Here is a 27,526-nt window from a genome sequence, read left to right on the forward strand (position 1 = left end):
TCTGACCACAGCACCTACTCCAAAGCCTTCTCTGAATCATTTAGATGTTCATGGCAAAGACAGACAAGATTGTACATGTTCCTTCTTGAGCAGGGGGACCTTGCGGGCCCTGCAGGATTTTAGTCCATTGCAGTTTTGTGTGTTACCAGTGGTTAGCTTGGTGACTGCAGTCCCAATGGCCTTGAGATGATTAACAAGGCTAAATCTCCAGATGGATCTCCAGACTGTTAGTTTGTTTTCCTTCCATTTACCAAATAATTGCAATGAACAATGTTGTTCCTGATGTCCTTTGACAGCTCTTTGGTCTTGTCCATGGTATTGGAGAGGTTGGAATAGAAGAGATAGATTCTGTGAACAAGTGTCTTTTATAAACATAATGAGTTAACATCAGGAGTACTTTTTTAAAGTGACAGGGTTAATCTGTGTTCCACACGAGCACATAACCAATCTGTGGGGGCCAGAATTCTTTGTAGGGGATCAAACACTTACACCAATTAGCCATAACATTATGACCACTGACAGATAAAGTGATTAACACTGATTATCTTGTTACTGTGACACCTGCCAGTGTGTTGGGTATATTAAGCAGCAGGTGAACATTAAATCCTCAAAGCTGATGAAGCAGGGAACTCAGGCAAGTGTAAGGATCTAAGTGGCTCTGACATGGGCCAAAATGTGGTGGCTAGATGACTGGGTCAGAACATCTCCCAAACTACAGCTCTTGTTGGGTGTTGCTGGTCTGTAGTGGTTAGTACTGACCAAAGGTTGGCAAAGGAAGGACAAACAGTGAATAGACAACAGGGTCATGGGTATCCAAAGCTCACTGAGAAGGTTAAGTCTTGATGAAACCATCAAATTTCATTTATGCTTTTCAAAAAATCCCCTTTTGTTTCAGTCTTTGTTGCAGTATTTGAAATAATGTACATTGTTGTCTATCAAGAATATTCAGTGGCTGTAGTGGTGATATCATGACTAGAGTGAGGAGGCTGTTGAATTTGTTTAAAAAATATCTAACTTGTCGTCATGATCACAGTTTTCACTGCTTTTGATATGTTTTTCACTGAATGGTGGACAAATGTTTGCTCTTCCTGACAGTTCCTGACAGTACCAATCTTCTGCTGCATTGATTCCTGTGTACACAGTGTTAGACAGGTGGTCATAATGGTATGACTGATCAGTGTACTTTATTCAACTGTCTTGCTCTGTTTTTTTCTGTATTCTACCTTTCATTTAAAACACACCTACCATAAAAATGATTGACTGTTAATTTCTTTGCAAGTGGGCAAACTTACAAAATCAGCAGGGGATCAAATAATTATTTTCCCCATTGTCCCTAGGTAAGAAAGACCCAAAGGTTCAGAAGACTACTCTCCAATGAGATAAAGCTAGATGGTCTGCCCCTTCCCATTTTTTTGTACTATTATTGGGACACTATACACAAAATCCATACATCAGAATCAGAATCAGTTTTATTGCCAGGTACAGCAAAGAACGCTTTACAGTACTAGGAATTTGTTTTGGTGGTAATGGACAGCCAGTCCTGCCACTGTTCGTCTTTATGAGCTTTTGTATTTGGCCCTGAGGGATACCATAAAGTTCACCTCCAATTTTCTTCATCTCACTGAAACAAGACAACTCTGAAACCATAAATATGCCTTAGAGTTTACACATCTGCTTCAGTTTTGCCTTACTGTACTTTAGATGAAATGAGAGACAGTAGCAACATTTCATATGCACTCATTTTCAGTTACAGTGCAACAACAGTTACATGACAGGCAGATAAAATCAGTAGCTGTGCACCACCTGTCAACCTGGAATATTCACATTTGTGTCATTAATTAATGACTGTTACAAGTTTCCCCCTGATGCCAGTTGTGTACCATATATTTAGATTTCTATTACGATGTGGTGTTGATATTAGAAAGAGCCTTTCCTGAGTCCAGGCACTTTCCAAAGCCTGCATCTCTGTCCCTTTCCTCCCCTCTTCTCTAACCTTGTGTTTTCAATGAGATGGAACAGGATGGGCAAAATGCAATCTCTCTCTCTCTCTCTCTCGCTTTCTCTCTCTCAGTGATTTTGACCAGTCCTCACAACTTTAGATGTTTTTTAATGATTAAGACTTGGTTTTAGGGATATCGTTAGGATTTAGGTTAGGACTAGGATATGGGTTGAACTTAATTGTGATGATTAAGGTTAGGGTAAGGGTCTAGGGAATACATTGTGTTAATGAGTGTCCTTGCAAAGATAGATAGCTGTCTGTTTGTATACGCGTGTGTGTGTGTGTACATGTGCATGTGCATGTGTGAGCATGCATGTATGTTTTTATTCTGTCTGCATAGTGTTGCATCATTCTGAATGGGCTGTAAGGCTGCTATGATGTAACTGGTAGTAATACCTCCAGAGTGACAGAGGGAGAGACAGCAGTGAGAGAAATGGGCGGGGGGTAAAGTGGCAGGAGCTAAGGGTTAGAGAGTGAGAGAGCCAGAAAAAGAAATCAATAAGAAGAGCAAAGTAAAAAGAAGAAATCAGCAGGAACATTTATGTAGAGAGATTTTCTAGATGTCTTTAAACTCTATTAAATATACACATGATCCTGGCATAGGCATTTAGTATGGTATCTCTATAGTGTAACTGGGAGGAAGCGAGAGTATTGTATTATCATACTGTACAGTATAATACAGAATGTTTTATAGGTCCTGTGTATTGGAAAAAGGGAGACGTCATCAAACAAAGATGGGCATAAAAACAAAAAATAACTACATAAATAAATAAATAAAAATAAACAAATGAACACTAATTGCTGTATTTTATTTTATTTTTTTGACTGAACAAGAGGATAGAGAGGGACACGACATATTCAGATGGTCCCTCCTCATTCTATGTGAAAAGTTCTCTCCCACCCACATAGCTAACATCACTGCATAAAGTGGGCAGAATTATGGGAATATTTATTTCAGAAACTTACACCAATGCTCAGCAAATGAGTTTCAGATGATCTTAGGAAATTTGACACACACTTTACAGTTGAACACTAGTTCAGATAGATTTTGGATTCTTCATATAAACTTTTTCATTCATTCATATTATTGGGTGTGGTTCTTTGTAGCTAAACCTAACCAGTTTGAAATATCCCATCTCTAACAGCCCTGTGTCTCTGATTTTTCTCAGGTGTTCCCACACCAACAGAAGAGGTTTTGCGCCAGACGCTAAGCATGCTGGTCCGTGAGCGGAAGATCTACCCTACACCTGATGGATTTTTTATTGTAACCCCTCAGACGTACTTTATCACGCCGAGCCTAGTCAGAACCAGCTCCAAGTGGTACCACTTAGATGAGCGATCCACAGACCGCCAACAGCAGCAACATCAAAACCAACAGCAGCATCAGCAGACACAGTGCACCTCACCTCTCTCTGGTACTATTACACCATCCACCTCTGGAGGTGTGCGAGATCGAACACATCCAAAGTCCAACCCAAACCACAGTGGGGGAGGTGGGGATCCTTTTTACAACAACAGTTACCGTGGAGACGACCCCCCAAGTCACCACACTACCTTACAGCGCAGATCCCCCAAAGACCACCGGGAGGCATACTCATCCCCACACTCCCCACAGACACCTCCTCAGCAAGTAGGAGGCAACACAGAAAAGAATCGCAGCTCCCTCGGGTTCCCCTTCAAGACGGACACACTAACCAAGCACCGTGGAGGGGGAGGTGGGGGGGTAGGAGGGGGAGTGGGAGGAGGAACTGGAGAGGTAGAGAAACAAGCTGGTGGAGGAAGTGGTACAGGAAGTCGGAAGTTTGGTTTGAAGCTCTTCCGCTTGAGTTTTAAGAAGGACAAGGCCAAGCAACTGGCCACCTTCTCTGCACAGTTCCCCCCTGAGGAGTGGCCACTACGTGATGAGGAAGCACCCAGCCAGCTGCCACGCCATGTAGAGATGGAGATTATCCGCAGAATCAACCCTGACCTCACCGTGGAGAACCTTGCCCGGCATACAGCAGTCATGAAACGTCTCGAAGAAGAACGTACTCAAAGGAGCAAAGCATCGTCAGCCAACCAGAGCTCTAGGAGTAGGAGAAGTGGGGGCAGACACAGGAAGCAGTCACAAACCAAACTCAGCCGCTCACATAGCAAAACAAGGGCATCCCGTGGTGAGCCAAGCGATGGTTCCCACTTGGAGCTGGTCGACAGGGATTACAGAGCCTACTCATCCTCACTTGCTCGGTCACCTAGAGAACATGCTCTAGCCTTGGAGCGACAGCGAGCCCGGCTTCACCTGGCACACAGCAATCCCAATATCCTTGATTCCTCCCACCTGCCAGTCACCCCAGAGTGGGATGTGTCTGGAGAGCTTGCTAAACGACGCACAGAAATGCCTTTTCCTGAGCCAAGCCATGGCCCATCAGCCCACCACTCAAAAGTGCACCGCTCACACTCCCACACCCAGGAGAGGAAGTCCAGGAATGAACGCAGCGACAAGGCTAAGGAACGTTCCAGATCTATGGACAATTCTAAAGGACCACTTGGATCTGGGATGATTGGACCACCAGATTATTATGATGACCGGAGTCGTTATTATACCGATGATGGCACCCTACGAGCCAATCAGAGCTCCTCTCACTACTGTCGTGCCACACCCCCATCAGCTAAGCTGCCTAGTGATTCTCTGGGGTTGGAAAGTGGCAGAAGCTTAGAGAAAAGTAAGAGCAGGGACAACCTACCGGCATACTCACCCAAACCACTGCCCACCTCTGTCCCTCCTGATGATTACTTCCAATGCTCCAGTTCCTCTGAGGCTGTTCTCACAGCAGCAAACCCACTGGGAACGCTGGGCAAAAGTAGCCATGATGGATTGAAACTAAGCAGCACTGACAGGCAAACAGACAGACAAACACCCCATTCCCTAGAAAATAAGGAAGATTTGTCAAAGGTGGGCCCAAAGGGTGGCAGCCTGCCTCCAATACCTCTTCCTAACTCTGACACATCCCTTCCTAATGGACGTCCACCCCACAGTGCCTCCTCTGGTCAGGAGAAACGCAAGGAGATCTTTAGTAAAGACACACTCTTTAAACCTCCTCCTAGCCTCCCTTTGCCAGGCTACAGCTCTCTGAGAAAACCTCCAGCCCTCACCTCATCTACTATGTCCTCGTCCTGTGATGCACTTGATTCCCAGGAGGCCTTTGATGCTCCTAAACCTTTGGTGGCTACACCGTCTGCCCCTCCACAGGGAATTGAACCCACTACTAGTGCTGCAGAGGTTTCCTTTGACTACTACAATGTCTCAGACGATGATGAACTTGAGGAGGGCGGGACTAAAAGTAGAGGAGAAGACGAGAAGACTGCAGGAGGTATTGTAGGGATGGGAGTAGGTGGAGCAGGGACTATGCAGTGGCTGTTGGAGAGAGAGAAGGAGAGGGATCTACAGAGGAGATTTGAAAGAACCCTCACCTTCCCTGGTGCTAAAGAAAATCTTGCAGAGCCTAGTCAGAACCAGCAGTCAGTCCATTCTGCTAGACTGGACAGTATGGACTCCAGTTCTGTCACTGTTGACAGTGGATTCAACTCACCACGGTGAGAACGCACATATACATGTATACATGCACAGTAGTATTCGTTATACAGTACTATGCAGCCGTACTGACACAACCATACTGCATGTTCTCTATTTAGATTTTCTCTTGTTACTCTAGTTTGCTCCCACAGTATTTTCTACTAAGGTCTCTACTCTCTGAATCCAAAAAGGACAAATGGAAAGTTAGCTCAAAAGACAACTAGACACGCACAAGAATCTATTTTCACTTTTATATGAGCTGTTATAACACATTTTGTCCTCATTGGAAGCCATGATGACGTTACTAACTGGCTAGTTTTTAGCCAATGTAAACAGGGTGAGTCGTTAGACCCACACTGCTGAGTTAGTTTCACTAACTTTCATTAGTGTGGGTCTAATGACTCTCGCCTGATTTACAGAGCTCACCTAGTGAGCCTATGAGACAAGGGGTGGAGTGAAACCAACCTGAAGGATAAATTGGAGGTTCCATACCAGCTTTCTTTGTGCCTCAAGGTTCCTGCCATTTACAAACCAGGAACCTTCCTGCTGTAATTAAAGACGTTATGCAGAGAACTGGGAAACCAGAGGCGATGACACTCTGTTGCTTTTCTCCATTTTCTTTAATAGTCCCTTGCACAGTAAAGTGGAATAATAAACAATTCTGTGCCTCCATTTACATCAGTATCAAAATGATCGTGAATGGCTCTCATCTGACTGGATCAAGTTGGCTAAAAACAAACACTTTTTTAATCTGTTAAATTCAGGGAGTGAGACTAGGGTTCATTCACAAATAATGACAACTGTTGCTGGCTAGGTCCTATGAATTCAAGTCTGAGTGCATCATAATTGGATATAATGTGAAGTGAACAATGGGGTTATGTAGCCCTGTTTGTTTTCTTTGTGTGCGACAGTGGACGCTTCACACATTTCTATTGGTGTTGTGGTTGTACAGTTTCTCATCATGTGTGTTTCTCTGTCTCTGTAGAACAAGGGAGAGCCTAGCTTCTAATACCTCTTCCATAGTGGAGAGTAACCGTCGGCAGAACCTGGCGCTGAGCCCTGGCCACCTCAGCTTCACTACTGGCAACGGTCCCCCATTCTCATTCCGCGCCATCCCAGAACCTGCCAGCACCCAACCAGAGAAGCTCCAGAAGCCTAGCACCTGCCTTGCATCAATCACCAGCGTCTAGGGGTGGAACTAAGGGCTGGGCGGCTGCCGAGAGCCAGTGGACAGGGGCCAGAAAATAAAAATCTAACCCCCAAGGACTGTTACACCTTTGGACAGAGAGCCTAACTGAACTAGTGGAGCTGCCACAGGCCCACTCTGGAACTATTATACATACACACACAGGCACACGCACGCACACACACATGCAATCTCTCTGACAGAAAAACCTTATTTAGATCACCAGGAAACTGCTCTCCCTCTTTCTTTGTCTCTCTCACTCTCTCGCTCTCCTGCTCTCTCACACACTCACACACACTCAATCTCACACACACACACACACACACACACACACACACACACAGACATGCATACACTTACACACACACACACCAGGCCACTGGGCAGACTCTGACCATGTCATTCTACAGCCTTTAGTCTATACACTGCTGTTGTGTTGTTTCACTTTACGTGGTTCTAAGTGTGTGTGGGGGTGTGTGTGTGGGTGTGTGCGTGGTTATCTTTGTATTATCTGTAATCTCAGGTCATGTCATTTCCACTCCCATTGCAGCTGCTCCAGATCAGTACATCTCCCTCTAGTGGTGTGTCCTGGTACTACACACTGAAAAGATGCAGCTCTGCTTACTACTACTGATCATACACACACACTCTGGTAGCTCTCATTTAACATTGGCAGACGTCCTGTAAGGTGCAGTGCCACAGGGAATGACAAGGTAGACCCTCAAAAATGCAACAACAATGTGAAGTGGTTAGACTGGCAAACAAGTGACATGTATCCAGGACTGTTTTTACCATGTTACCCGCTTTAGAATGAATGTAAACAATTCTATCTGTTGGATGCCACAATGCCCATTTAAACTGTGTGAACACGTTGCCAGTTTTAGCTCACTTTGAACAGTATAGTGGCATATATGGACAGCCTGAGGTGCAGCTCTAGGATGAGATTTTTGATTACACACTGTGGAGATGTTCCACTTTTTTCATTTTTTATGTTACCCCCCATGTCCACTGAATGATGATGCATGTTTCACTCACGCAGTGTGCCAGTGTCCACGGGTCGCATGCTTTTTTTTTTTTTCCCAGGTGTATTTTTGGTAGCACATATAACACTGAGGAGAAATTCTCTTGTCACAGCAGCAGAGGAACAGGTTGAGTTTGATTATACACTATAAATCTATTTATCTATATTGATTAACAGTTGAAATTTATATTTAATAGTGTGCTAGTTATGGACTACTTTTACATTCATAAAATCTAACAGTTTTCTTTGTTTATGTAGTTGCTTCATAGTGGTGTTCACATATAGATTACTGAGGTCATGCTGATCATGTTGTAGCCTGAAATAGCAGTTATATTAGCAGACATAAGGCATGTTATTCCCATGTCCTGTTAGCATACAAAATTGAGAAAATTTTCAATGAACAGTTTGTATTATTAATTATATGTTTTTCCTGCTAACACTCATACTGTTTCCCAAGGCAGTTAATTTCACAAGAGATATGAAATTTCCACTCTGCTGGACACTTAAACTCATTGTTAAACTTCATCGCATTCCCTCCAATTCCAGTCATACAAACTATTAAGGTGGAGATACTACGCTAAAAAGGGGCCCATTGTTATGGGTAAACTTAACCCGCACAATCTATTAGAAGGTCAGAGTGCTTGAAGATGTGATCCAGTGGACATGAGGGGTTACAGTCACATCCCTGTTTAGTTTAACAGCTAGTGAAATTTTAACCAGTAGAAATCGCTGCTGCTTTCCATAGATATGTAATGAATTTGATATTAAAAGTAGAAATGCTGGCATCACAGAATGTGCTGTTTCGTAAAAGTCAGACCAGGTAGTATGAGTCAGGAGTGAGTGCAAGTCTGCACTGTACCTTGACTTGTCTGAGCATCCAGCACAGAATACAACTTGATCAACACCAGTTTTATACACAACAAGCATGGATGTGACTTTATTTTTTGATTTCACAATTTATTTATACATAATGTTATGATTCATTCACATTTCTGTCAAGTTCATGACTACTTGAGTTTTTCTTTAGTTTGAATCAGATCCCTGAGCCACTCTCACTCCTGGTGCTAAGATGTATTATGGTCTGCGATGGCCATGATAATAATCACAATAAAATGAGTGATGATATAGATGGAATATATTATTAAATGGCTGCTTACATTTGTATAATAGGTTTCACCTGAATACTTTTGGCAGTAACCATTTAGTCCCTTCTGTGAAGCATGTGGGTGAAGAGGGCTGGGATTCCACAGGGACTGAAGAGACGGACACATGGGCAGACAGAGGGGTGACCACTGACTATGGCACAGAGGTGTGAAATAAGACCTATATTTTCCTATAGGCTCTGGGAGCTGTCAGTCATCTCAGTGTTGTTGTCCTATAGGCTCTTCTACAACTACCTCCACAGCAGCAAAAACACAGCCTGTCCTATTATCACACTGTCATCAGCCTCTAGCCTGTGAATGTCTACACACATGCGCACACATATACACTAACACATTAAACATCAAAGTGCTGGACTCCCTGTTTTTTCCCTAGCTTCACTAACAAGGTTTTTATGGTACATGAGAGCATGTACTTCCCCCCCACCACCCACTCCACTTTTGCTAGTGGTACATGACTTCCTCTGCAGAGTGAACCTCTGTCTGGATCCTGGGAAGAGACTTCAACAAAGCAAACATCAGATTCAGTGTGGATAGACAGACTGTCAGACACCCAATATAAACTAGCCTTAAGGGATTCAGTATGTTTGAACCAAACTAGTATATATGATGTGTAATTTGACCATGTCTATAGACAGTATTTCTACCTGAATTGCTATACCGGCCTTGAAGTGTGCTCTCAATGTCCCCACTGAAAGGTCATCATAGCCTTCTTCCGACTGCATCCCACTGCCTGCACAGTTTCTCCAAGAATTTTTTGTTTTGTGCATCTTTGTAGTCTTGACATAATGAATTGTAAAAATGCACACCTTTAGGCAGTCTTTCCTTAGAGAAATTTATTGTGTTGCACTTTGTTCACACAAAAGTGAGCTTGAGAGCAAAGTTCAATTCCTGCACTTTCTTCATTTCCATACACCCGTCCAGTAACCTTAAGGTGGGCATGACTATTGAAAAATTGCCAAACACACCTCCTTATTAGACCATAATGCAGAATATGACCTGACACAATACAAGATGCCCTGATGAACCCCTCATGAATGAATTAGTAAAATACAAACTGCATTAGGTGCATCAGTTCATGTCACTACCATTTTAGATCTAGGAATACACAAAGCTCTATGACATGGATCGTATATTAAGACATATGGCACTCTCACCCCGAGTTTACTTGACTGATGTATGGTAGGACCTGATTTTTTTTTTTTAATTCTAATCGATGGCTTCCCACTTCCAAACACATTGTGTTTGTTGTCATGCATGACTAGGACTCAAACTTAGAAATTCTCTTGATCCCATTAAAGATCTAGTCAAATGGCTTTGAGTGTGAAGTTAGAAAGTGTTATCCTGACCACTGTAGTAGGTTTCTTCTATCTGACCTATTGGGTCTATGATTTTACCCTGTTCTTCCTCTGTACCAGGGAACTGGTTTAGAATCTGTCCCCATTGGACTTTTGATTTGGTCCCATTATTATGGTTGTTTTTCTATCAATATTTTTCTGATTGTCAGATGATCTCTGATAATCTCTCTCTAATTTCTACCAGTGAAAGAGATTTACAGTCTCTTCCTCTCCTGTACTTGGCTTTTAGTGTCCAAGGGTGCTACAATCCCAGGAGGACAAAAAACCCTTGGGCTAGCAATAATTCCAGGATCGTAGCCTGTAGTCAACAATGTCAGCAGAGTTCTAGATGGTTTAGTCAAGGCAAATGGATACACTGTACATCCTCTCTGTATCTGTAATATGGTTCTTGTTTCTTTTGTAACCCAACATTACGCTTCCAATCCATTACATAACCCACAACGCTAGTGCTTTAGTCCTTACTATAGCATTAAAGTCAGGTTCTGCTCCTGGTTATATCTCTACAGAAGGGTTTTTAGTGTCAGTCACGTTCTAGTCTCTGTTCTTCAGTCTCAATAGTATCACTGATTTTAGATTTACCACTAAAGTTGAGTTTAGTTGAATTGAGTGATACCATATGGGGATTGTGTTCCTACAGTGGAATTTGTGCTAGAATTCAGAGGTTTGAGCTCCTGTGCCACAGCTACTGTGGGGTTCTTGTCTCTGTTCTACTAGTACAATAGGGCTTTAGACCCCTCGCTGGTGGAGGTCATGGGTTCCATCCGTCACATCTGAAGTTTGCACTACCCCCTACTCCAATCCTCCCTGCTACTGTCTGGCCCAGTGGCCCTTCATCAACCCCTACCCCCACCCCTCACCCGATCACAGTCCCGTAACCTTCCATTCCTTTTCTACACAACAGTCCATGAAATGTCTTCCCTTAACATCGGCAGTGGTTTATAAAAATGGAGGTTCAACAATAACATTGTTTCTAATGGTGACGCTATGTCATACTTGTAAATGATGTTTATCTGTCATGCCTAGTCAAATAATTTAAACAATAAAAAGAGGGATTTTTTAAATGTCTATAATATCTGAAAGTCCCTTTGATGTGTAGTACTGGTGTTACTGTTGTTGTAGTGTATGTGATACCCTATGGGGATTGTGTTACTTTTTAAGATAATAAAATGATGTTTGGTTATACCACTGTTGTGTTTTAATGTGACCACATTAATTCATGATTTAAGGGAACTGGATATGATGCCATTACTTAGCTGTTCCTGCAATGAAAAAAGGAATGTCTGCAAAACTTGACATCACACCTCAAAACGCATGGGGATTTATGTGCATGCGCACAATATGAAAACAAACCTGGAAGCCAGAAATTCTTTTTCTCCATCACTCTTAGTCTATAGACACATTTTACTTCAGTGTCCCTGTGGCTGTTAGGACAGTACAATATATAGACTGAGAGACAGGGTATGAGCACCTTTGCTGTTCATACTGCAATCTGGATTATGCAATGGCCAAGCCCAGCATGTGAAGACAGTCAGAAGAGTGGGTGACAGTCAAATGCCTTAAGCAATATGAGGTATACTGGATCTATAGCCTCAAGTTATCCAGGTCTAACTGAAGACCTTCACCTCTTTCCTATAGGAGATACAGCAGTAGCTAGAAGGTGTCGGTTATTTGTTGTTTAATTCAATAGTTCAGATCATTATATAATATAATTAAATTGTATGTTATATACAAAAGCTAAATAGATCAATTAAAATCTATAAATGATATATAGCAGATTTGCACTGTGCTGGAGTTATTTTTTATCTTTCCATTCATTTATTTATTTAACTCATGCCCATGATTACATGAAATGCAGAGCAAACGTCAAAACAATTTACTAATAACCTTTGACATATCTTCCTGTATTAATATTTCTTTGAACATAGTTGGAGAATTTAAATAATACTTTCCTTTCTAATCCAATTCATTCAAACAAAACGTGGTACTGAGCACCCAGTTGGGTATCATTACAAAGGTTGCTGACCCTTTCTATTTAGATCACCTAATAATCTTGTGGATTATTTGGAAGTTGTGGAGCAGGAAGTAACAAAGATCAGTAAGGATGAAGTGAGGAAGGCGTTGAAGAGGATGAAGAGTGGAAAGACAGTTGATCCTGATGACATACCTGTAGAGGTATGGAAGTGTTTAGGAGAGGTGGCAGTAGAGTTTTTGACTGGGCTACTTAACAAGATCTTGGAGAGTGAGAGGATGCCTGAGGAATGGAGGAGAAGTGTACTGGTGCCCATTTTTAAGAACAAGGGAGACGTGCAGAGTTGTGGAAACTACAGAGGAATAAAGCCGATGAGTCACACAATGAAGTTATGGGAAAGAGTAGTGGAGGCTAGGCTGAGGTCAGAAGTGAGCATTTGTGAGCAGCAGTATGGTTTCATGCCAAGAAAGAGAACCACGGATGCAATATTTGGTTTGAGAATGCTGATGGAGAAGTACAGAGAAGGCCAGAAGGAGATGCATTGTGTCTTTGTAGATTTGGAAAAAGCGTATGACAGGGTGCAGAGAGAGGAGCTATGGTTTTGTATGAGGAAGTCTGGAGTGGCAGAGAAGTATGTTCGAGTGGTGCAGGACATGTATGAGAGCTGTAAGACAGTGGTGAGGTGTGCTGTAGGGGTGACAGAGGAGTTCAAGGTGGAGGTGGGACTGCACCAAGGATCGGCTTTGAGCCCCTTCTTGTTTGCTGTGGTGATGGACAGGCTGACAGATGAGGTTAGACAGGAATCTCCGTGGACCATGATGTTTGCAGATGACATTGTCATCTGTAGTGAGAGCAGGGAGCAGGTGGAAGAAAATCTAGAGAGGTGGAGGTTTGCTCTGGAAAGGAGAGGAATGAAGGTTAGCCACAGTAAAACAGAGTACATGTGTGTAAATGAGAGGGACTCAAGTAGAACGGTGATGGAAAGTGTCAGGTGTGATGTGTGACAAAAGAGTCAGCAAGAATGAAAGGAAAGGTGGACAAGACAGTGGTGAGACCAGCAGTGTTGTCTGGTTTAGAGACAGTGGCACTGACAAAAAGACAGGAGGCAGAGCTGGAGGTAGCAGAGCTGAAGATGTTGAGGTTCTCTCTGGGAGTGACGAGGATGGATAGGATCAGGAATGAGGACATCAGAGGGACAGCTCATGTTAGATGTTTTGGAGAAAAAGCCAGGGAAGCCAGATTGAGATGGTTTGGACATGTTCAGAGGAGGGACAGTGAATACATTGGTAAAGGGATGCTGAGGTTAGAGCTGCCAGGAAGGAGGCCTAGAGGAAGACCAAAGAGGAGGTTCTTGGATGTAGTGAAGGAGGACATGAGGATAGTTGGTGTGGGTGAGGAGGATACAGAGGATAGGGTTAAATGGAGGCAGATGATTCGCTGTGGCGACCCCTGAAGGGAGCAGCCGCAAGGAAAAGAAGAAGAATCATTAATGCCCGGTGATGTTATATGGATTTCAAGTATGGTATCCTTAAGCACACCCTCATAGTGCAAAATATATGTATTATGAACTTCATGGCAATGTCCTTAGCACAAATTATTATTTGTTATTGTTCTGCATTTCTGTCTATAACGCCTCAACTCACTTAATTAGTACGTTCCCTGCCAGGATCAAAGACTGGCTCTGGCAGCTTCTGTATCCATCCTGATAATACTGTGTCAGTATGCCAGAGAAACAAAGTATGCCCTTTGTTTTTCTGTCACTCTGTGGCAGACTGCTGTGGCAGACTGCAGACTGCTGTGGCAGTGACTCATTGCAAAGACAATAAAATACCTAAAAGACATTTGGGTCTCAGTTCATTTTAGATTCTCCATAGAACATTGAAGTTTTTCAAAATTACCCTAAATGTTAAAATCACATACTGTCATGATCTGCAGTTTGGACTTCCTGTTTCTTTTATTTTGGTAGGGATCATGACAGGATCTAGTTTGTTTCATTTTTGTTCTCTTTACATTGACCCAATTAGTTCATTGTTTTCACCTGTACCTCGTTTTCTCCCCATGCCTTTTTATACACCTGTCTTGCCTTTGTTCTTTGCCAGGTTGTCTGTTAAGCCACCACCTTGAGCTCTGTTGTGAAACCTATGTTTCATCCCTTGTTTGCCTGATCTCTCTCTTGCCAATTTCAACTCTGCCTGTTTTTTGGACCCTTTTTGATCCTGGACTGCCTTTTTGTTTGCTGAGATTTAAGTTAAGTTGTTCTGGTTTTTTTTTTTTTTTTTGTCACTGTGTTGTCACTGTCTAGCGTGTTTGTCTTGCTCCTCTTATGTTTTTGGTTTCTGTCTTGCTGCCCTGTCCTTGTAACCCCTTTGCTCATGCCTTGTCCCTCCTTTTTCATGTCCATGTCTTCCCCTCGGTCTGTGAGACCTCAGTGTGTGCCCCAGACCCTCTTGCCTTGTCCCTCCTTCTCATGTTCATGTTTTCTTGTAGTCTGTTTGTCTCCTCAAGTGTGTGTGACCCAGACCCTTATGCCGTGTTTTCCCTGATTCTCATGTTCTGTTTCCCTGTTTGGTCTGGTGCGTCTCCCTAAGTGTGTGACCCGGACCCTCATACCTTGTTCCCTTTAGCGGTAACGCTCTTGTCCCACGTTCATGTTTTCGTGTAATTCCGTGTGCCTTGTTTTCCTCGTGTCCCTGCCCATGTTTTGCACTTATGAGTTTCCTTCCCTTGACCTTCTCCTGCTTTGTATGTTTGTTTCCTGTTTAGCCTTGTTTTAGTTAATAAAAGACTTCTTTTCTCACTCCTGTGCTTGTGTGGATGAAGTTTGCTCCTGACCATGTCCTTAGCTTATGACACATACATCATAGAATTGAAATATGATGACGTAAAGTACTGCATTTGAAGTTTTAACTTAAGTGGAGGAATATGTACCTAAAATACAAAAGAGTACTCATTAATAAACACTGTCTTTATTAAATTTGTATGTTGTACACAGTGTTACACACAGAATGGAAGGTATGTAATATTTTGAGACATTTGAATAGATGGAGGCTGAACACACAATGATCTAGGATATTTATTTCTGAATATGCCGGTAGGTGCTGCTGTTGCATTAGAATTGATCATAATACATTAAGACTATTTGTGACAGGAAGCTGTGGGTGTGTGTTTGCTGGCCCACTATACATTTGTTTGCAGGCTGTTACATTCAGAACCAAAACATAGCATTTGTGTGATTACTGTTCTGTGTAAACACAAATATGTGACAACCCCTAAGACCGCAGTGAAGTCCTGCATATAAAGACAACATAAACATCCTGATTCTGGACTGAACCTTACCACTTATTACTGGCCTCTAGACCTACTGAATAGTCATTTTATTTCTTGGCAGTATTACTAGTACAGTAGCAAAACTTGATTTTGATTAAGCCTTTTTTCTCTTTTTACTGCACCATAGTGTCATTTTGTCTTATTGTGCACTGGAATTAAAAAGTAAATAGTTTGTTGCATGTAAGATAGTCCGAACTGGCTATTTATTTAAGGTAAAAAAAGTGATACAATAAGATCAATAACCTTAGTTTTAACTTTAATGTGCTAGCAGAAATATGACTTTGCTAATGTTAACTTATAAAGCTCGTACATCTCCTGACTCGGTGAAGTGAAATGGCAAAGAGAGATGCAGAGAAGAATAATAAAGCCTGACTGATAACAGACTTAGACCCAGAGGTATCTAAGACCCCTTTTAGTAGCCCAAACCCCAAGAAAGTCTGCATCAGTAAAAATGAGAATGCAACCGTCTCTTATGCAAAAATCCTCAAAGCCTTCCACGAACTCGTAGCAGACCTAAGGCAGGAGTACATGCTCACCTCCCAAGACTGAGGAAGGATTTTACCCTTATGGAATTTATTGTTCTGAAACTGATAGCCCCAGGCACTGAGTGACCCCTGAAGGTAACAGCAGGAAGTGGCACAGCCATCTCAACCAAATGCTGCACTGTCGAGACTCCCTTTGACCAAGAGCAGACTACTGGCTCTTACAAAGAGAACCCCTCTTAACAGACTTTCCCTGCTCACATCCTGCCATAAATACCTTAAAACTACTCCCTTTCGGACCGGATCTGAAACCTCTGCAATGACTTAAGTTGTTATATTTCTGCTTTGATTGCTGAATATTTAACATGTGTGTTCAAACTTATAGCATCACTGTCAGACTAAAGTGTGATATAGAGGTTCTGCTCATGCTCGTAGTTAATCCATATAACTGTGTGAGGTTTTATTGTCTCTCATTTATGTTGTTGAAATATTGACTCTGGTTAGTTTGTCATATGTTTGAACTGTGCTGGGTGTGAAAAAAATTTATTGGTCCCATTTTAGAAAAACATTCTTAAAATTTACAGAAAAATTTCCCCGTTGAGGTTTCTCTCCAGCACCTCGGTCCTCAGTGGCTTGAAAGAGACATCACCAGAGCCAAACACTGCTGCTCAGCCAGGGTCCAGCACCGCTGCTGCCACTCTCCAGCCAGAGCCCAGCGCCACTCTCCAGCCAGAGCCCAGCGCCACTCTCCTCCCTGGACGATTGGATAATTGGCTGTACCTGACACAGATGAGAGATCAGACCAGTGTTCTGAGTTACTCGGCACCGGATTGTACTGTGGACTACCTCAACACAATCTGTCACCCGGTTTATTACTATGATTTTGAGTTCCAGGTTAGTTTTTTGTAGTTTTGTTTCTGTTCCCTACTCCTTTTCTCACCTGTTTTGCCCAGTGTATGTGACTTTCATCTTTAATCTTTAGTCTGATCGGCTGTCCTTTGTTGTACACGCTGAGGAATAAAGACTGGTTTTGAGCAGCTATCCTCTGTTTCCCTCTTCTTCATTCTGTTTGCACTTGGGTTTTCTGGGCCAATCACAGCTGTTTATCTGCAATGGGGAGGCTTTACGCTCCAGTGGTCCAATCAGATTTAAACAAGCTGTGCACATATGCACTGAAGACTTTGGAGTGGCCTAGTGAAAGTCCTGACCTGAATCGGATTGAGATGCTGTAGCATGACCTTAAAAAGGTGATTCATACCAAAAACCCTCCAGTGTGGCTGAATTACAACAATTCTGCAAAGATGAGTGGGCCAAAATTCCTCCACGGTGCTGTAACAGACTCGTTGCAAGTTATCACAAACGCTTGATTGCAGTTGTTCAATTCAATTCAATTTTATTTGTATAGCGCCAAATCACAATACAAATCATCTCAAGGCACTTTACAAAAACTAAAACTAAAAACCCAACAATTCCCTTATGAGCAAGCACTTAGCGACAGTGGAGAGGAAAAAACTCCCTTTAACGGAAGAAAAAAACCTCCAGCAGAACCGGGCTCAGTTTGGGCGGCCATCTGCCTCGACCGGTTGGGGTGAGTGGATAGAGCAGAAAGAAAAGAACAGCAACAATAAACAACAAATAGACACTGCAAGTTGGTGGGGCCAGTAACTGCACATCAGCGATAAACAGCTCCAGGACCAGGGACACCTGCAGAAGGTACAGAGAGAGAGAGAGAGAGAGAGAGAGAGGGAGGGAGAGAGCACAAACTAGGGGAGAGAGAGAGCACAAGGTTAGTAACATTCAATGGTGGAATATACATGAGGTGGGAGAGAAGGGGGGGGGGGGGGGGGGGGGTAGGGTAGGGGAGCTCAGTGCACCGATGGTCCTCGGGCAGTCTAGGCCTATAGCAGCATAACTAACTAAGGGATGGTTCAGGGTTGCCTGAAGCCAGCCCTAACTATATGCTTTGTCAAAGAGGAAGGTTTTAAGTCTAGCCTTAAAAGTACAGAGAGTGTCTGCCTCCTGAACCCAGGCTGAGAGCTGGTTCCACAGGAGAGGAGCTTGATAGCTAAAGGCTCTGCCTCCCATTCTGCTTTTGAGAACTCTAGGAACCACAAGTAGGCCTGCACTCTGAGAGCGAAGTGGTCTATTGGGATAATATGGTACTATGAGGTCTTTAAGGTATGAAGGAGCTTGATTATGAAGGGATTTGTATGTGAGAAGAAGGATTTTAAATTCTATTCTATATTTTACAGGGAGCCAATGAAGAGAAGCCAATATAGGAGAAATATGATCTCTCTTGCTAGTTCCTGTCAGGACTCTGGCTGCGGCATTCTGGATTAATTGGAGGCTTTTTATTAAGATATTAGGACATCCAGATAGTAATGAGTTACAGTAATCTAGCCTTGAGGAAACAAATGCATGGACTAGTTTTTCTGCATCATTTTGAGACAGGATGTTCCTAATTTTGGAAATGTTGCGCAGGTAAAAGAATGCAGTTCTAGAAATTTGTTTTATGTGTGAGTTAAAGGACATGTCCTGGTCAAAAATAACTCCAAGGTTTTTTACAGTAGTGCTGGAGGCCAGGGCTATGCCATCTAGAGTAGCTATAATTTGAGAAAAGTTATTTCTGAGATTTTTAGGCCCAAATATAATGACTTCTGTTTTCTCCGAGTTTAAAAGTAAAAAGTTACTGGTCATCCAGGCCTTTATGTCAGTTAGACAGGCTTGAAGTCTGGTTAACTGGTTTGTGTTAACAGGTTTAATAGATAGATATAACTGAGTGTCATCCGCATAGCAGTGGTAATTAATAGAGTGCTTCCTAATGATATATCCTAAAGGAAGCATGTACAGGGTGAACAGAATCGGTCCTAGCACAGAACCTTGTGGAACTCCATAACTAACTTTTGTTCGTGTGGAAGGTTCATCATGGACATGAACAAACTGGAATCTGTCCGATAAATAGGATTGGAACCACTTTAACGCTGTTCCTCTGATACCAATCACATGCTCCAGTCTCTGTAATAAGATGTTGTGGTCAATGGTGTCGAATGCTGCACTAAGGTCTAGGAGGACAAGTATCGAAACAAGTCCATTATCTGAGGCTAAGAGAAGATCGTTGGTAACTTTCAACAGTGCTGTTTCTGTACTATGATGTGCTCTAAATCCTGATTGGAAATCTTCAAATAGTTCATTCCTGTGTAAGTGGTCTGATAGCTGCTTAGCAACAGCTTTTTCTAGGATTTTAGAAATAAATGGCAGGTTGGATATTGGTCTATAATTAGCCAAGACTCCTGGATCAAGACTAGGCTTTTTGAGTAAAGGTTTGATTACTGCAGTCTTAAAGGCCTGTGGTACGTAGCCTGATACTAGAGATAAATTTACCAAGTCCAATAAAGATGAGTTCATTAATGGCAGGGTGCCTTTAAGCAGTCTAGTCGGGATGGGGTCCAAGAGACACGTTGATGATTTCGATGAAGCAACTACTGATGTAAATTCAGAGAGATCTATAGGAGAGAAGCAGTCTAAACATAACTGAGGTCCTACAGATGATTCAAGAGCTACTGTAGTAAAAGATTCATTTATTGCAGGTATAGGAAGCATCTGCTGAATTTTATCTCTAATAGTTGTGATTTTATTTGTAAAGAAAAATTAAAATTAAATTCATCACTGCTGAGAGCTAAGGGAACACTGGGCTCAACGGAGCTGTGACTTTTTGTCAGCCTGGCTACAGTGCTGAAAAGAAACCTGAGATTGTTCTTATTTTCCTCTATTAGTGATGAATAGTATGCAGTTCTGGCTTTACGGAGAGCTTTTTTATATGTTAGTAGACTGTTTTTCCAGGCTAGAAAAATTTCCTCTAAGTTTGTGGAACGCCACTTCCTTTCCAGCCTTCGTGATGCCTGCTTTAAGGTACGAATATGTAAATTATACCATGGGGCTAGTCTTCTCTGAATCACTAACTTCTTTTTCAGAGGGGCTACAGAAACAAGCGTTTCACGCAGTGAGGTTACAGCGCTGTCAACAACATGATCAATTTGGTAGGGAGTAGGATTAAGGCAGCTGCCCTCCACTATGTTTATACTTGGCATAGATGTAAATAAAGATGGAATCATTTTCTTAAATTTATTAACAGCGTTGTCGGATAAACATCTGCTGTAGTGGAATTTTCTTCCAAATGCTGCATGATCCATCATTTTAAATTCAAAAGTTATTAAAGAATGATCTGACAAAACAGGATTTGGGGGAAAAATTATTAGATGTTCAATTTCGATGCCATAGGTCAGAACAAGATCAAGGGTGTGATTAAAACAGTGGGTGGGTTTAGTAACGTTTTGAATGAAACCAATTGAATCTAATATAGAATTAAATGCAATGCTGAGGCTGTTATTTTCAACATCTACATGAATGTTAAAATCTCCCACTATAATGACTTTATCTGATCTAAGCACTAAATCAGACAGGAAGTCAGGGAATTCAGTTAAAAACTCTGAGTAAGGAACAGGTGGACGGTACACAATGACAAGTAGAACTGGTTTTTGTGTTTTCCAGTTTGTATGTGAGAGACTAAGAGTGAGGCTCTCAAATGAGTTATAACTGTTCTGAGGATGAAAGTTTAATAATAAATTTGACTGGAAGATTGCAGCTACTCCTCCACCTCGACCTGTGCTTCGAGGAACATGATAAGTTTTATGACTGAGGGGGGTTGATTCATTCAGACTGACACATTCATCCTGCTGTAACCAGGTTTCAGTTAGATAAAGTAGGTCAATTTGGTGATCAGTTATCAAATCATTTACTAACAGAGATTTAGAAGAAAGGGACCTAATATTTAATAATCCACATTTGACAGTTCTGTTTTTCTGTTCAATAAGAGGAGTGGTCTTAATTTTTATTAAGTTTTTATGAATAACTCCTCTTCTGTTAACATCTGATTTGTTTGATTTATATGTTCGAGGGGCAGACACAGTCTCTATGTGGTTTGAAGGGGGCGGCGGCTCTAAGGAAACTGCAGAGAAGCGTTTTAGACTGAGTCTCTGCATCCCGGTCCCCACCCTGGATTGTCAGGCTTTAGGTCGGCTAAGAAACTCGGCCAAATTCCTAGAGATGAGAGCTGCACCATTCAAAGTGGGATGGATGCCGTCTCTCGCTATCAGACCGGGTTTTCCCCAGAAAGTGGCCCAATTGTCTATGAAGCCCACATCGTTTGCTGGACACCACCTAGACAGCCAGCGACGGAACGACGACATGCGGCTAAACATGTCATCGCTGGTCAGATTGGGGAGGGGTCCAGAGAAAACTACGGAGTCCGACATTAATTTAGCAAAGTTACACACCGACTCAACATTAATTTTAGTGACCTCCGATTGGCGTAATCTGGTGTCATTGCTGCCGACGTGAATAATAATTTTCCCATATTTACGATTAGCCTTAGCCAGCAGCTTCAGATTTGACTCGATGTCGCCCGCTCTGGCCCCAGGAAACATTTGACTATGGTCGCTGGTGTCTCTATTTTCACGTTCCTGACTATGGAATCGCCAATTATCAGAGTCGGTTTCTCGGCGGGTGTGTCGCTGAGCGGGAAAAATATATTAAAAACGTGAACAGGCAGGTGATGAGCCGTGGGCTTCTGCTTAGGAGTATGTTTCCTTCGGACCGTCACCCAGGCTAATTCTCCGGGCTGCTCCGGAGCTGCCCTTGGACCGCTAACAGACCCTGAGCTCGGTGGCTCCACACCAGCTAACGGGGCTAGGCTAGCTGGCTTTTGTTCGAAGGTGCGGAGCCGCGCTTCCAAATCAGTGATCCTCGCCTCCAAGGCTAACAGAACCTTACACTTATTACAGGTATCATTATCGCTAAAGGAGGCAGAGGAATAACTAAACATGTGGCACACTGAGCAAGAAAGAGAGAGAGGGGGAGAGGCCATGTTAGCTAAGCTAACTAGCTAGCTAAGCTAACCGGTAGGCCAACGAGCGCTAAGTCAGGAAATAGCAACAAACACCGGTCAAAACAGAAAGGTACCCGACCAGCACCGGAATGCAGCAGCCAGTGAACCGTTCAAAGTCTAGCCGGTTCCCAGGTGTGCCAAACCACAGCTAGTCTGCCGCTAGTCTGCCGCCAGTCTGCAGACGAACCACACAACACGACACGCCTGCAAGACAAAAGTGATTCGCTTACCCGGATGTTCAGCTACTCACCTGCTGCTAAGGGTGGCCCAACCAGTTATTAGGTTTAGGGGGCAAACACTTTTTCACACAGGGCCATGTAGTTTTGGATTTTGTTTTCCCTAATAATAAAAACCTTCATTTAAAAACTGCATGATGTGTTTACTTGTGTTATCTTTGACTAATATTTACAGTGGGTATGGAAAGTATTCAGACCCCTTTAAATTTTTCACTCTTTGTGTCATTGCAGCCATTTGCCAAAATCAAAAAAGTTCATTTTATTTCTCATTAATGTACACTCAGCACCCCATCTTGACAGAAAAAAACAGAAATGTAGAAATTTTTGCAAATTTATTAAAAAAGAAAATCTGAAATATCACATGATCATAAGTATTCAGACCCTTTGCAGTGACACTCATATTTAACTCACATGCTGTCCATTTCTTCTGATCCTCCTTGAGATGGTTCTGCTCCTTCATTGGAGTCCAGCTGTGTTTAATTAAACTGATTGGACTTGATTAGGAAAGGAACACACCTGTCTATATAAGACCTTACAGCTCACAGTGCATGTCAGAGCAAATGAGAATCATGAGGTCGAAGGAACCGCCCAAGGAGTTCAGAGACAGAATTGTGGCAAGGCACAGATCTGGCCAAGGTTACAAAAGAAGGTTACAAAAGAATTTCTGCAGCACTCAAGGTTCCTAAGATCACAGTGGCCTCCATAATCCTCAAATGGAAAAAGTTTGGGACGACCAGAACTCTTCCTAGACCTGGCCGTCCAGCCAAACTGAGCAATCGTGGGAGAAGAGCCTTGGTGAGAGAGGTAAAGAAGAACCCAACTATCACTGTGGCTGAGCTCCAGAGATGCAGTAGGGAGATGGGAGAAAGTTCCACAAAGTCAACTATCACTGCAGCCCTCCACCAGCCGGGGCTTTATGGTAGAGTGGCCCGACGAAAGCCTCTCCTCAGTGCAAGACACATGAAAACCCGCATAGAGTTTGCCAAAAAACACATGAAGGACTCCCAGACTATGAGAAATATGATTCTCTGGTCTGATGAGACCAAGATTGAACTTTTTGGCATTAATTCTAAGCGGTATGTGTGGAGAAAACCAGCCACTGCTCATCACCTGCCCAATACAATCCCTACAGTGAAACATGGTGGTGGGAGCATCATGTTGTGGGGGTGTTTTTCAGCTGCAGGGACAGGACGACTGGTTGCAATTGAAGGAAAGATGAATGTACAGGGATATCCTGGTAGAAAACCTCTTCCACAGTGCTCAGGACCTCAGACTGGGCCGAAGGTTCACCTTTCAACAGGACAATGACCCTAAGCACACAGCTAAAATAACAAAGGAGTGGCTTCGGAACAACTCTGTGACCGTTCTTGACTGGCCCCGCCAGAGCCCTGACCTAAACCCAATTGAGCATCTCTGGAGAGACCTGAAAATGGCTGTCCACCAACGTTCACCATCCAACCTGACAGAACTGGAGAGGATCTGCAAGGAAGAATGGCAGAGGATCCCCAAATCCAGGTGTGAAAAACTTGTTGCATCATTCCCAAGAAGACTCATGGCTGTACTAGCTCAAAAGGGTGCTTCTACTCAATACTGAGCACAGGGTCTGAATACTTATGACCATGTGATATTTCAGTTTTTCTTTTTTAATAAATTTGCAAAAATTTCTACATTTCTGGTTTTTTCTGTCAAGATGGGGTGCTGAGTGTACATTAATGAGAAATAAAATGAACTTTTTTGATTTTGGCAAATGGCTGCAATGACACAAAGAGTGAAAAATTTAAAGGGGTCTGAATACTTTCCGTACCCACTGTAAATTTGTATGATGATCTGAAACATTAAAGTGTGACAAACATGCAAAAAAATAAGAAATCAGGAAGGGGGCCAACACTTTTTCACACTACTGTGTGAAGATTAAATAGTTCATTATTCTTAGTTAAAAAAAAAATTACGTGAGCATTTCAGCACAGTGAATATCCTGCAAAAATCACTAACAAATATTGCTGTTTTGTTTCATTTGGTTGCGAAAGCAGTTCACCAGAGAGAGTACAAGAAAGGGTTTCTTTTGTGAAGAACTTATCTTGAAGATGGCGGAACCCATGGAGTTTTATTTCTTTACTGAAAGAATGTATTGGAGATCCAGAGCTGATCCACGGTAGTAGAACTTCTCTCGTGGGAAGAGAGAAATATTCTGTTCTTTTTTTTTTTTTTTTTTTTTTTTTTTTTTGTGGAAATGTTTGGCTCTGCTGAATACATGGACTGGGAAAACCAAGTGGTGTGAGAAAGGTGTTTTAGATGTTTCTAAAATTCAGTTTTCACTTTGTCATTATGTGGGACTGAGTGTAGATTAATAAGGAAAAAATTGAACAAAATTGAAAAAAGTGAAGGTCTAATGCTTTCTGAACTGTTCCTGCATTAGTCAAGTACCGTTCTTTTTTTTTTGTCCAGCACCTCTGGCTATTTCCAGACTTAACTTGTTACTTCAGGCTCCCTAGCCTACCAATTAGCTCTGCTAGCTGCTCTCATGAATGTAATTCTCTACTCACTGATAAGGTCAAACTCCTTGTAGACTTGCTTAAATTGTTAGAACAAGTTTGTCGAATATAATAATCTCTTTAGGTTTTTCATAATAGGCTGTATTATATAATAATGTATACACTATGTAGTATATTTTTGAGTCTTAATTCACTGTTTCCACAAATACCCACAATGCCTCCGACAAATACCAAGAAGCCTGTATAAATTATAATTACTTATTAGTATTTAGTTAGTTTTCTATCATATATTGTATGGCCTGTCTATAACCCTTAAGATTTTAACTTTACTATAACATTTGCTCCAATGCGGCCCCCCCATCATGAATAGTGAAACTTTCTTATCGTACTGCAGATGAGAGCAGATGAATTTGCAAGAGTGAGAATTTGCAAGCAGAAGGTGAGGTTTAGAAAATTAGACAAACAATGAAACGCGAAGCTGAAAAAAGAATTAAAAGAAATTATAAAAAAGAATGTGGCTAAACTCCCAAAAGTCACTTCTGTTTTCCCACAAACTCCCACAGTCAGAACTGCTCCCAACGAAAGCTGCAGCAGCCCCTCTCCCGCGTCCACCGGACACAGCGTTGGGTTTACTCACGGCTCGGGGAGATGATGACAATGTGCCGGTGAGTGTAGCCCTCGAACATGAACAGCACACAGACATGAATAGCACCCAGGGAGTTTAAATGAGTAACGATCCTGCTTTCTGGCTGAAACACCTGTCAGATAATGAGTGCTGTGAGCTTCTGAAGAGAGGGTCTGGTCAAATAAAAGAAAATTTCCCAGTGAAGAGTGATGGCCGACGATTCACAAGCAGCAATTACTTCATTAATATGAAAAATGGTGAAAAGCTTAGCCGATCGTGGCTAATCTAGAGTGTGAAAAATGGCTCTGTGCTCTGTGTTTTTGCTGCCGAATATTTGGTAACTGGTCCAATATGTTCAGTGGTGATGGATATAATAATTGGGTGGAATTTGTTTTCCCAGTTAAAAATACATGAAAGGTCTTCAGACCACAGGAAACACATGGAGAGTTGGCACAGTTTGTCAGAAAGGTTTAAAACCAATACTGCCATTGATCAGGTTAGTCAGGAGTTGCTGTCTCTGGAAGTAAAACACTCGAAGGAAGTCTTTAGAAATTTGATATATATGTATATATTGTTGGGGAAATAAATTTTACACATTTACTAACTTCATTTATAATTGTTTGGAAATAAAATCTTACTAATTTCACTTATACTTATTGGGAAATAAATTTACATATTTACTTCTTTCATTTATTATATCATTACTCTTATAAACGTTTATATATTGTTACAAAGAGTTGTAAGATCAAATTGTGAGGATCAAGAGTTACAAACTTTGCCCCACTGTGTGAAGAAGCAATCAGATGTGAAGGAGTCTAACACATACACTGACACATACACTTACGATCACACATATACCCACATGTGCACTACAACACACACACACACACACACACACACACAGGTGCTTATATATATATATATATATACTTACCCACATGAATAGTTTATGAGAATGACTAACTAAATACTATATTTACATGTGTGTTGTGCAATGCCATAGAATGCATGGAAATCAAATGTAAACAACTTGATGATGGGTTAGCCCTCTAACTTTGTAATCACTAACATATGTGTTGTGTCCAGGAAAAGATCACAGGGAAAGATAACAGGGAAGAAAGGTCACAGGGAGAGAAAGGACAAAGGGAAAGAAGGGACACAGGAATAGTTTCTGCAGAGTGTATGCATGATGCTACAGATAAGGCCGGCCTCCAGGAAGAGAGGCCTCTTATGATACATTGTTGCTGAAGGGAAGCGAAGTGAAGATGTCAGGCTGAGAGAGGCCCTGGATGATACACTGTCACAGAGGGAAAGGCAAGGTGTACTTAGGGATGAGAGAATCACAAACTTCAAGGATGAGTTACCATAAAAGGGGTCATGTAAAAGGGACTGTGTCACAAAATGTTTTGTAGGAATGTTTTGTAGGATGAGGAGCAGCCCTGGACAAGAAGATAAGAAGAGGAGCATGGCAAAGTGCTGAGGGGTTGGGACCAACCCAGGGCACCAACAAGGGAAGGTGAAAGTCTAAACCAAAGCCCTCCCCACCTGTAGTCAACCAATAAGATGTGATTTTTGGCAACCATATAATGTCATGTATGTCCTTTGTTCATCATCTTTCTTCCTGTGAAGTTGGTTACAGCAAACTGTGTACAGTTACAGCAGACTGTGATTTTCTGATCAGGAAGTGGGTCCTTGTACAAGCTTTGGAATTTCAATTAAATACTTTTGAGATCAATTAAACTCTCCTCCACTAATTCAGATAAACGAACACACTGACAATATAAAGAGAGTTTCGAGTTAAAAGTTTGAGTGTTGGGGCCCCGTACATGAAATCACTTAGGGCCCACAAATCACTAAGTCCACCCCTGGTAGTACATTTACTCAAAGTACAGTTTGAGGCTGGTTACTTCTATTTGAGTATTCGGGAATTTTCACCTGATGTTTCATTTCAGAAGAAAATACCGATTGTAGCCTATTTTTATGTACTATGTTAGTCTGCAGAGACTTGATATACAGTGGGTACAGAAAGTATTCAGACCCCTTTAAATTTTTCACTCTTTGTGTCATTGCAGCCATTTGCCAAAATCAAAAAAGTTCATTTTATTTCTCATTAATGTACACTCAGCACCCCATCTTGACAGAAAAAAACAGAAATGTAGAAATTTTTTCAAATT

General features: G+C 42.1%; 1 protein-coding gene across 2 annotated transcripts in view; it reads left to right on the forward strand.

Moving 5' to 3' along the window:
* The window catches only part of LOC113144184 (storkhead-box protein 2-like), a 92,296-nt gene extending 80,901 nt beyond the window's left edge, over window positions 1–11,395 (forward strand). For both annotated transcript variants that reach the window (XM_026330015.2, XM_026330016.1), the window contains 2 exons: window positions 3,169–5,572; window positions 6,538–11,395. In XM_026330015.2, coding sequence (XP_026185800.1) covers window positions 3,169–5,572; window positions 6,538–6,742 — 2,609 coding nt within the window. In that variant the 3' untranslated portion in view covers window positions 6,743–11,395. The remainder of the gene's footprint in view (window positions 1–3,168; window positions 5,573–6,537) is intronic.
* The last annotated feature ends 16,131 nt before the right edge of the window (window positions 11,396–27,526 follow it).

The sequence above is a fragment of the Mastacembelus armatus genome, chromosome 10 (assembly GCF_900324485.2).
Source record: "Mastacembelus armatus chromosome 10, fMasArm1.2, whole genome shotgun sequence".
Lineage (NCBI taxonomy): Eukaryota > Metazoa > Chordata > Actinopteri > Synbranchiformes > Mastacembelidae > Mastacembelus > Mastacembelus armatus.